The sequence below is a fragment of the Lactuca sativa genome, chromosome 2 (genome assembly GCF_002870075.4).
Source record: "Lactuca sativa cultivar Salinas chromosome 2, Lsat_Salinas_v11, whole genome shotgun sequence".
NCBI lineage: Eukaryota > Viridiplantae > Streptophyta > Magnoliopsida > Asterales > Asteraceae > Lactuca > Lactuca sativa.
This window is the reverse complement of record NC_056624.2, coordinates 193673488-193683817: the sequence shown is the minus strand read 5'-3', so window position 1 is coordinate 193683817 and position 10330 is coordinate 193673488. Positions and strand designations below refer to the sequence as shown.

The following is a 10330-nucleotide window of genomic DNA, read 5'->3' as shown; positions in this document are numbered from 1 at the left end:
TTAGTGGTGCCCCAGGGGTCCCAGGCCACTGCTTCGACGCCGGCACGTAGTGTAAATTTTTTTTAATGTTTTTTCTATTGAATGCACCGGCTTAAAACACGAGTGACACTGCTAATATAAATTTATTTGAATTTTTTTTTAGTGTCACCTCTACGAAAATGTTCTGCGTCCGCCACTGTTTGTGTTTCTTGAACAAACTCAAGTTGGGACAAAAAATCAAATGGATTAAAATATGAGTCGGGGTGTGGTAGTGGTTGTGTTGGTCGTTGTGAAAAATACGGAAGCATACCGGGATAGTGGTAATACGGAGGCGAAAAAATCGGTTGATCAAATGAAGATATTGTGGTTGTGGTGTTTCTAAAAAGTGTTTTTTTCGTTGATATGCCTTTTGAAAGAGACATTTTAAAAAAATTTGAAGAAAAAGACGGTAAAATGATAAAGAATTTGAGTGATGATTTTGTCAAAAAAGATAAGTATATATAACGTAAATTAAAAAAAAAAGTTTACTAATTTCTAAACAAAAGAACCGTCAAAAGGCACACCCACCAATCAAAAACCAGGTCTGTTTCTAGCCACTGTGCAGTCTAAACCGTGCTTGACTGCACCCATAAGGCGGTGTTCTTAGTCCATGTGGTAAAACCGTGGTATGAAACTGTCACCATTCCCTCGAGCCTAACAACTTAAATAAAAGTTGTGTTCTAAAAATGTATTAATGACCGATAGGATTTTTTTTCCTTTCCAAAAGTCGATATTATTAATAAATAGAATTTTGTGTCTTAGTAAAAATTTAAAACAAAACTCTGTAATTTGCACTTCAATTTCCTTAAAACGGCAATATTACAGCCCACAACTGAAAAGGGTTTCTGACTTTCTATTAATTCGTCAGTCGCCTCTCTTCCTCCTCACTGCCTCTCTGGTCACGGAAACAACAAAAACTCGTCACTCGTCTCTTGCTCTGCGCAACTAGAGAATACGGAAAAACAATGAAGATAGAAGAAGTGCAGTCGACTACTAAGAAGCAGAGGATTGCCACGCATACTCATATCAAAGGCCTTGGGCTTGAGGTTTTCTTCCATTCTAGCTTTCTCTATTTTTGACTTAATTAGGGTTTAGGGTTTATCGAACGGTTTCGCTCTATTTTTTATGTTCTAGATTATTTTTCGCAAGTTTGAGGAACCGATTTCTTTGTTGTTTGCGATCTTTGGTGCTGCCAGTTCTTCTACTTCTTTTCTTCTTTTTAGAAGGCGATGAGCTTAAATTTGCTATATGCCCTAAAAATCAGTTACTGTCTGGGTTTAGTGTTCAATTAATTTCGTACTACAAACTTATGCTCGAGGCTAAAATATTGAAGTGGGTGCGACGGACTGTATTTTCCTAGTTTTTACTGCTTATTTGCTGCAAATTCTTGTTCTTATACAACATATGATGGATCTGAATTCACTTATATTCTATACAAGTTATGATAATGATACCAATTAACTTGTCTAGGCTACTGGAAAAGCAATCCCTTTGGCTGCTGGATTTGTGGGTCAAGCAGCAGCAAGAGAGGCTGGTGGTCTTGTAGTTGATATGATCCGCCAAAAAAAGATGGCTGGAAGGGCACTTCTGTTTGCTGGACCTCCTGGAACTGGTAAAACTGCCCTTGCCCTTGGTATCTCTCAAGAACTTGGCACTAAGGTATGCCATTCATACATCTACTCCCTTTCATCCACAATCATATACATAATTACATTATTACATATACCCTTTTTGTACAGGTCCCATTTTGTCCAATGGTTGGATCAGAAGTCTACTCATCAGAAGTAAAGAAAACTGAAGTCTTGATGGAGAATTTCAGAAGGGCTATTGGTTTACGTATCAAGGAAAATAAAGAGGTTTATGAAGGAGAAGTAAGAACAACAAACTTCATTTACCTTGATAGCTTCTTTTTGTGATTATAAAGTTTAGTTTTTGTAATATTTTTGGGAACAAATGGTTTCAGGTGACTGAACTATCTCCAGAGGAAATAGAAAGTGTGACTGGTGGATATGGTAAAGCCATTAGTCATGTAATTATTGGCTTAAAAACTGTTAAAGGAACAAAGCAATTGAAGCTGGACCCAACTATTTATGATGCCTTGATCAAGGAAAAGGTATAGAGTATAGTATAGCTATCTTTTTATTATTATATGTATTGTGATATTTGTTTATCTTTAATTGTATGGAGTATACAGGTAGCTGTTGGAGATGTTATATATATAGAAGCAAATAGTGGTGCAGTTAAAAGGGTAGGCAGGAGTGATGCATTTGCAACAGAATATGATCTTGAGGCTGAAGAATATGTTCCTCTTCCTAAAGGAGAAGTTCACAAAAAGAAAGAAATAGTTCAGGTTTGTAGTTTGTTTCCACAATCTTTATTTATTTATTTTTTTTATAATATGATTACATATGTATGCATTAATTTTATTTATTTTAATCTTCAGGATGTAACACTTCATGATCTTGATGCTGCAAATGCGCGTCCTCAAGGTGGACAAGATATATTGTCACTAATGGGTCAAATGATGAAGCCTAGAAAAACTGAAATTACAGACAAATTACGACAAGAAATCAATAAGGTTTTAATATGTATTTTTTATTTTTATTTTTATAAACTCTAGCTTTGAATGACACAGTAATCACGAATAGGCTGTTTGTTAATTGCAGGTTGTTAATCGTTATATTGATGAAGGGGTGGCAGAGCTTGTCCCTGGTGTGTTATTCATTGATGAGGTATTTTTTATACCCTTTTTTTTTATTTGAGACTTCACTTGTTTATAATTTTTTTTATGATTAATTTAACCTTTTTTTTAATAGGTACATATGTTGGATATGGAGTGTTTTTCTTACTTGAATCGTGCATTGGAAAGCTCGTTGTCTCCAATTGTAATATTTGCCACCAACAGAGGGATATGCAGTGTGAGGTAAACTTATCTATCTATCTATTTGTTTGTTAAATGATTGAAGGGTATTTATGTCATTTGACATGGATATTGGTTTTACAGGGGAACTGATATGTCAAGTCCTCATGGGATACCGGTGGATCTATTAGACAGATTGGTGATTATACGAACAGAAACCTATGGTCCCGCTGAGATGATTCAGGTTTTATGAAAATTTTCATTTTTTTTTTGTTGTGGAAAATAAGGAAAAAATAACATATGTTGACTGAGGTGTTTGTTGTTAACTCTTTGATATAGATATTGGCTATTAGGGCACAAGTGGAGGAGTTGTCTATAGATGAAGAAAGTTTGGCTTACCTTGGTGAGATTGGACAACAAGCATCCTTAAGGTTTGTTTGATTTCTATGAATTTTCATTTTTCTTATATTTGTAAAACTCACAATATTTATTAAAAAAATGTTCTCTTTTGCAGGCATGCTGTTCAGTTATTATCACCTGGCAGTGTTGTGGCAAAAATGAATGGGCGTGAGGGTATTTGCAAGGTACCGGATTTTTATTTTTTATTTTTTTTGTGTAATATTTTATATTTCAGTGTTGTAATTTTGTAACAATATTGGTGAAACAGGCGGATTTGGAGGAAGTAAACAGTTTGTATTTGAATGCAAAGTCATCTGCTAAACTTCTACAAGAACAACAAGATAGATATATCTCCTGATCAAGTAGTCTCTGAAAATTTGGTAATCAGTCCATTTCTTTGAGACAATTTTGAAGAACGAAGAAGGCCGGATGTTTTTAATATATTTATGTATCCTTTTTTCGTTCTTTTTCATTTAAGAAACACAAGTGAACTCGTGTTATATCTCTATGCAATTTCTACTTCCTTATATTGTCCATATGCCTTTTCTTTTCTTTACTTTATATGTTTGTTTTTTCAACTTTATTTGCAAGAAAATGGTTCACAACTGGTGATGGGTCAAAATCAACGGTCAAATGAGTATCCCTGATGGCTTCAATTCAATGTGTATTGTGTGGAATGATATTATTGCTTGTCTATTGTCATAAATACTCATAACCAAATAAATTAATATTAATATAAATCATTGATTATTTTATGCAATATCTTAACCAACTTTGACTTGTCTTGACAGTAATTAAGTAACCATCCCCTACATATCAAATGTAAAATGGCTATAATATTGTAAGCTTTAAAAAAATACCATTAGTCTTGAAAATATAATGTTTTTCATATTAAACTATATCAAAAGTTAGGTTTTTGGGTAAGTTTTTAGTGCTGGTTTGCATCTTTTTTGTCAACTAGCCAAATCATTATTTTTTTTAGTTTGATTCACAAATTTTTTTCTACGGAGTATTTTGTTTAAAATTACCGTTTTATATTCAAATCAATAATATTATGTATTATTAAGAAGTTGATTTATCGATCCCATATTGCAAGATTGTCAACAGTACTCTATTTATTTAATTAAATTAATTAATGATTGGAAATAGCATATTTAAATGCTTCCCTGCCGAACGTGTTGCACCAAGAAAACTAAACTCGCTCAAGTTAGGCGTTGAAATGGCGGGGTTTGTTTTGGCATTTAACAAACAATGAATCAAATATATAGATCCTTAACTATCATTTACAATTTACCCCTTGTATTATCAACAAACTGTAACACTTTACCCCTTACATTATCAACCGTAATATTATTTTTACAAATTTGTTAGTTTTGCTTCTGATTATTTGCTGATAGCCTGATACTATTAACTTGAGCAAAAATAACTCTTATTTTGTTACTATGAATGGCATCTAAAATACCTTTGACATGGGGAAGTGGAAAAAAAAGCAAGCATAGGGACTGGAATATAATTTATATGAAGTAAAAGGGCATGGAAAAAACATTAGAAGCAAGTTTCCATATTTAACCACTGAATTTTGTATGGCGATGAATCGATAAAAACATTAGATGCCTCTTTGTCTGTATTGAAGATGGTGTTGTTGTCATCTATGGACTTTATTTAATCCATTAATCCAATCCCACCTATTTTTTCTGAAGGCCATTGCATCCGTTATAAACACACTCTCGATTCTTCCACGAGTCCAAATCAATTGTTCCGGCTTCAATTTCGGTGCTCATACTCGTGCAGAAGGTGCGTATCATTGATTCTCACTTAATCTTGTTCGGTACTGTTCTAAAGTTGTTTGTTTATCCATGAATTTTATTCATTTCTGTAGTAAGAAGATATAAGATCTAGTCCAAAATTGACGACAAGTACGTGTTCATAGGCTTAAGTTCATGAGGTTTAATGTTCGTATGGAATTTAATCAAACGATTATCTTGAAATTGATGTAGTTTATGGAAGTCCGGTGAGCTGTAAGAAGTTGACATATGAATTGTTGTGTTATCGACTTACTTTTCTTTGTGTATCATTGGTAAAAGCTTGAAGAAAGATATAATTAGGTTTCCGTTTTCGAGTTCTGTGAAGAATTTGTTCCAGTTAAATTAACTACCTCCTCTGCTCCCTGTATCAGAGACATGACGTGTCTCTCGACGTCATATATTATAATCCCTTTTATAATTATCATATACTTTTCCAAAAAGATGAGAATCCAATCAGTTCTAAAGTTAGAATTTGTCTGTTTGATCTAAAAAGTTAGAAGCGTCGTCTTTATTGTTGGTGGAAAGTAGGGACTGCATATGAATTGTCCATTGCTTTGACTTGATCAATTAGATGTAGGTGGTATATTTAGTACAAGTTCAATATGTAAAACTTATATTGATTTCTGTCAATTATGTTTCAGGATCGTAGAAGTTGTGAACTTTTGTTTGTGATCATGGCTACTGGATTCGCTCCAGCTTCCTTTACAAGTTTAAAGAACAGAGACAATGGGTTGGGGTTTGCAAAAGCTTCGGATTTTGTCAAAGTTTCAGACCTTAAGAGAGTTAAGTTTCAGAGAACCAAGATAACAGTGATAAAAAACTCAAACCCAGGTTCAGATATTGCAGAACTCCGACCTGCTTCTGAAGGAAGCCCTCTATTAGGTAAAATTCATCTCCATGATATGTAATAATGTAAGCATTAACATATCCTCAAATCAAGTATCTCATATCTGACATTTTTTGTTGTTCTTCTTACTGTTTCTTGTAGTCCCTGTTCAGAAGTATTGTGAATCCACTCACAAAACTATCAGGAGAAAAACCTGCACTGTTATGGTTGGAGATGTTGCTCTTGGTAGTGAACACCCCATAAGAATTCAAACAATGACCACAACTGATACTAAGGATGTGGCTGCAACTGTGGAACAGGTTTTTCTTCTACTTTTTTCACCTTCAATAATTTCGCTTCTGTTATTTAGATTTTTTAAGTAGTATATCTTGATACAGGTGATGCAAATAGCTGATAGAGGAGCTGATATTGTTCGCATAACTGTACAAGGGAAAAGAGAGGCAGATGCATGTTTTGAAATCAAAAATACCCTTGTCCAAAAGAAGTAGGTCTATCTAATCTACATACTTCTCTACCTTTTCAAAACTCTACATGTTGACTCATGTATTGACTTGCCATTTACAGTTACAACATACCTCTAGTGGCAGACATTCATTTTGCTCCTTCAGTTGCACTCAGGGTTGCTGAATGCTTTGATAAAATTCGTGTCAACCCCGGAAACTTTGGTATGTTTTTGAGTATCTTTTTATCAAAGTTTATTTCAGATTGTTTAATCTTGTGAGGATATTTGTTGCAGCTGATCGAAGGGCTCAGTTTGAGAAGTTGGAGTATACAGAGGAAGATTATCAACAAGAACTTGAACATATTGAGAAGGTTTTTGTTCCATTGGTTGAAAAATGCAAGAAATATGGAAGGGCAATGCGTATAGGAACAAACCATGGGAGTCTTTCAGATCGTATCATGAGCTACTATGGTGATTCTCCTAGAGGAATGGTAAGCAAACATACCATTGATTTTTCTTATGAAATTGTGACTTTATGAAATTTGGATTTTACAATTTCACAGGTTGAGTCTGCATTTGAGTTTGCAAGAATCTGTAGGAAGTTAGACTACCATAACTTTGTGTTTTCAATGAAAGCAAGCAACCCAGTGATTATGGTGCAAGCATATAGGCTTCTTGTAGCTGAAATGTATGTTCAGGGGTGGGATTATCCTTTGCATTTGGGAGTTACTGAAGCTGGTGAGGGTGAAGATGGACGTATGAAATCTGCAATTGGCATTGGGACTCTTCTTCAGGTCTTTTTCTTTAAAAAAAAAACTTTTATCAATAATCATACATTCTTGTTTTATATTTTTTAAACTTTGTTTTTTATTTTTTGGTGTACAGGATGGGCTTGGTGATACCATTAGGGTTTCCCTTACAGAACCACCAGAGGAAGAAATAGATCCATGTAGAAAATTGGCAAATCTTGGTATGAAAGCAGCTCAAATTCAACAAGGAGTGGTATGTTTTTTATTTGCATAATCTTTTATTTCATACAATACATATATTCCTATTTCCAAGTCTTATAGTTTTGTTAAAATTATATTTAGGCACCATTTGAAGAGAAGAACAGACGTTATTTTGATTTTCAAAGGAGAACTGGTGATTTGCCTGTGCAGAAGGAGGTTTGTTACAAAATTTTTATATTTTATAATCATATTAGTTGTTTATTTTTCTTAAAAAAGTGAATATGTGGGACAGGGTGAAGAGGTAGATTATAGAGGTGCACTCCATCGTGATGGATCTGTTCTCATGTCTGTTACACTTGATCAGTTAAAGGTTATACTCAATTCTCTTAGCTTCTTTATTACCCTTTTTTTTTTATATGATTAAAAATTTGTAGCATTTCCCTTTTTTATCCAGACACCAGAACTGTTCTATAGATCATTAGCAACGAAACTTGTTCTTGGTATGCCATTTAAGGATCTTGCAACTGTAGATTCTATCTTGTTGAGGGAGCTTCCACCTGCAGACGATAAAGATGCTGTTAGTTACCCTTTTCTTGATGTTATATATATATATAAACTTTTGTAATTTATATATGTTTTTTTTTAATATATGATCAATCAGCGGCTAGCTCTTAAGAGGTTGATTGATGTAAGTATGGGAGTAATAACTCCTTTATCAGAACAATTAACAAAGCCTCTACCCAATGCCATGGTTGTAGTAAATCTGAAGGAGTTATCAACTGGAGCTCATAAACTTTTACAAGAAGGTAAAAATTTATTCTTCTTGTTTTTAATAAATTTTACTGTGGCGACATGAATTAGAAGTTTTGGTTAATGATTTTGGTTTCAGGCACACGTTTGGTGGTGAGTGTACGTGGTGATGAGGCTTATGAAGAATTAGAAGTTTTAAAGACAAGTGATGCTACAATGATTCTTCATGATCTTCCATACACTGAAGAAAAAACTGGCAGAGTACATGCTGCTAGGAGGTATAATATAAATATATAATTTTCATTAAATCAAAATAAGAAACAAGAGAAAAGAAAAAGTTATATATAAATTTGGTTTGGCTTCTTCATGTTCATAGGCTATTTGAGTATCTCTCGGAGAACTCACTGAATTTCCCTGTTCTTCACCACATACAGTTTCCAAAGGGAATTCCCAGGTAATTAATCTATAACATTTTTCTTGGCTTTTATATAATGATTTTTAGAAATTTAAAGTTTTGTACAAAACAAATGGCAGGGACGATTTGGTAATTAGTGCGGGTGCGAATGCTGGTGCTCTTTTAGTTGATGGACTTGGAGATGGTATTTTACTAGAAGCTCCTGACCAGGACTTTGAGTTTTTGAGGAACACGTCTTTTAATTTGTTACAAGGATGCAGGATGCGCAACACGAAGACGGTTGGAAACAATTTATTTTCAGATAAAAATAAATATATTATTATTATTATTATTATTATTTGTTGTTGCTGATTTGGTAATTAAAATGCAGGAGTATGTGTCGTGTCCGTCTTGTGGTAGAACGTTATTTGATCTTCAAGTGATAAGTGCAGAAATTAGAGAAAAAACATCTCATTTGCCTGGTGTTTCGGTAAACGAAAATGAGAAGAGTCTTTTTTTTTTTGCTGGATTTTTTTAAAGAATTATAATAAAAGTGAGGAGTTTATTAAATGGGCAGATTGCGATAATGGGTTGCATAGTGAATGGACCAGGGGAGATGGCGGATGCAGATTTTGGATATGTTGGTGGTGCTCCTGGAAAGATTGATCTTTATGTTGGAAAGGTAACTTTTTTTTTTTTTTGGAATTGGAATTGGTTTAGTTATTTATTTAAAAAAATAAAAAATAAAATAAATGATTGTTTTGGTTTGGTTTACAGACGGTGGTAAAACGGGCAATTGCAATGGAGAATGCAACAGAGGCGTTGATCCAGCTAATTAAAGAGCATGGACGTTGGGTTGATCCTCCCGTTGAAGAGTAAAGATACCAATATATATTGGCTAAATAAAGCAAATAAAAAGTGGTGAAATGGAAATTTGGCGTTAAAAGGAAATATGCCAGAAAAGAAGGAAGATTATTGTGGGTGATAAGATATTTGAGATGTATAAGATTAAGGAAAATGAAAGAGAAATGGAAATATTTAGATATATATATTGTGTGTTATGGAAATTGTTGTATTGTTGTATAAATACTGACTCATACTCTAGTAGCACGTGGAAGGAAAATAGAAGTTATTTTAGCATTGAAGAGTGTTTGTTCATGTTCGTCATTTACCAAACCAACCGTGTACGTGATAAATTCCACATTTTGGGATAAGACCATCTTAACAACCAATTCCATAAGACTAGGGCAAAGGACGGACATGAGAGAAAAAACATGATCAATATCCTCCTCCACCTCACGACAAAACGTGCATAAGGAGGAAACAATGTTAATTCCTCTCTTGATAAGATTCAAAGAAGTTGGAATTCGGTATTTAAGCAATCGTCATACAAAACAATTGATTTTTAAAGGAATCCATTTGATCCATATGAATGAATCAAAATTTGATTGTCGGATTGTTTTGCAATTAAACTCCTCAAAGCTTTAAAAGAAAAGTCATTTTCACCATCTTCCACCCAATTTCATCTATCATTTCCAGCAGGAAATCAAAATTCTTTCACTTGAAGTGAGTTGATCCCATTCACAACCTCTTATAAGCATTCTTGCCCACTCCCAATGATAGTGTATAATTTGGACATTAACAACATCGACTCTATCAATTACCAAACAATCCTTCATTTTCTCCACAACAGACTTTTGGATAAATATCTTTTAAACTCACATCACCACACCAATAGTCTTTCCAATTGAAGGTGGTATCACCAAGTCCTCCAACCCTCTTAAAATACTAGTAAACAGGATACCTTTATCCTCAAACTCACTTTCAATTTGCGAAATACTAGACCAAACACCCCTTAAAGATTT

The 10330-nt window shown here is 33.8% G+C and overlaps 2 protein-coding genes across 2 annotated transcripts; both read left to right on the top strand.

The window, feature by feature from the left end:
* The first annotated feature begins 862 nt into the window (after positions 1-862).
* On the top strand, positions 863-3804 carry LOC111899873 (ruvB-like protein 1). Its single transcript, XM_023895758.3, has 12 exons — positions 863-1064; positions 1489-1677; positions 1758-1889; positions 1982-2131; positions 2213-2368; positions 2462-2596; positions 2685-2750; positions 2835-2941; positions 3023-3122; positions 3218-3309; positions 3393-3462; positions 3546-3804. Exons 1-12 carry the CDS (start codon positions 984-986, stop codon positions 3633-3635), a joined length of 1368 nt encoding a protein of 455 aa, XP_023751526.1. The 5' UTR covers positions 863-983; the 3' UTR covers positions 3636-3804.
* Positions 3805-4898: 1094 nt separating this feature from the next.
* LOC111899875 (4-hydroxy-3-methylbut-2-en-1-yl diphosphate synthase (ferredoxin), chloroplastic) lies at positions 4899-9610 on the top strand. The gene is made up of 18 exons (XM_023895759.3): positions 4899-5071; positions 5724-5964; positions 6071-6228; positions 6307-6413; positions 6494-6594; positions 6666-6862; positions 6935-7165; positions 7257-7373; positions 7463-7537; positions 7614-7691; positions 7776-7898; positions 7983-8127; positions 8211-8349; positions 8448-8525; positions 8606-8765; positions 8857-8955; positions 9043-9147; positions 9243-9610. Exons 2-18 carry the CDS (start codon positions 5757-5759, stop codon positions 9342-9344), a joined length of 2223 nt encoding a protein of 740 aa, XP_023751527.1. The 5' UTR covers positions 4899-5071; positions 5724-5756; the 3' UTR covers positions 9345-9610.
* Positions 9611-10330: the final 720 nt, after the last annotated feature.

Excerpts from the sequence above, each read along its gene's own strand:
- LOC111899873 (XM_023895758.3), top strand. The coding sequence starts at position 984 with ATGAAGATAGAAGAAGTGCAGTCGACTACTAAGAAGCAGAGGATTGCC. Across the intron at positions 1,065-1,488 it reads TCAAAGGCCTTGGGCTTGAG|GCTACTGGAAAAGCAATCCC; the intron begins GTTTTCTTCCAT and ends TAACTTGTCTAG. Across the intron at positions 2,942-3,022 it reads AGAGGGATATGCAGTGTGAG|GGGAACTGATATGTCAAGTC; the intron begins GTAAACTTATCT and ends TTGGTTTTACAG.
- LOC111899875 (XM_023895759.3), top strand. The coding sequence starts at position 5,757 with ATGGCTACTGGATTCGCTCCAGCTTCCTTTACAAGTTTAAAGAACAGA. Across the intron at positions 7,374-7,462 it reads CTCAAATTCAACAAGGAGTG|GCACCATTTGAAGAGAAGAA; the intron begins GTATGTTTTTTA and ends AATTATATTTAG. Across the intron at positions 8,350-8,447 it reads AGAGTACATGCTGCTAGGAG|GCTATTTGAGTATCTCTCGG; the intron begins GTATAATATAAA and ends TCATGTTCATAG.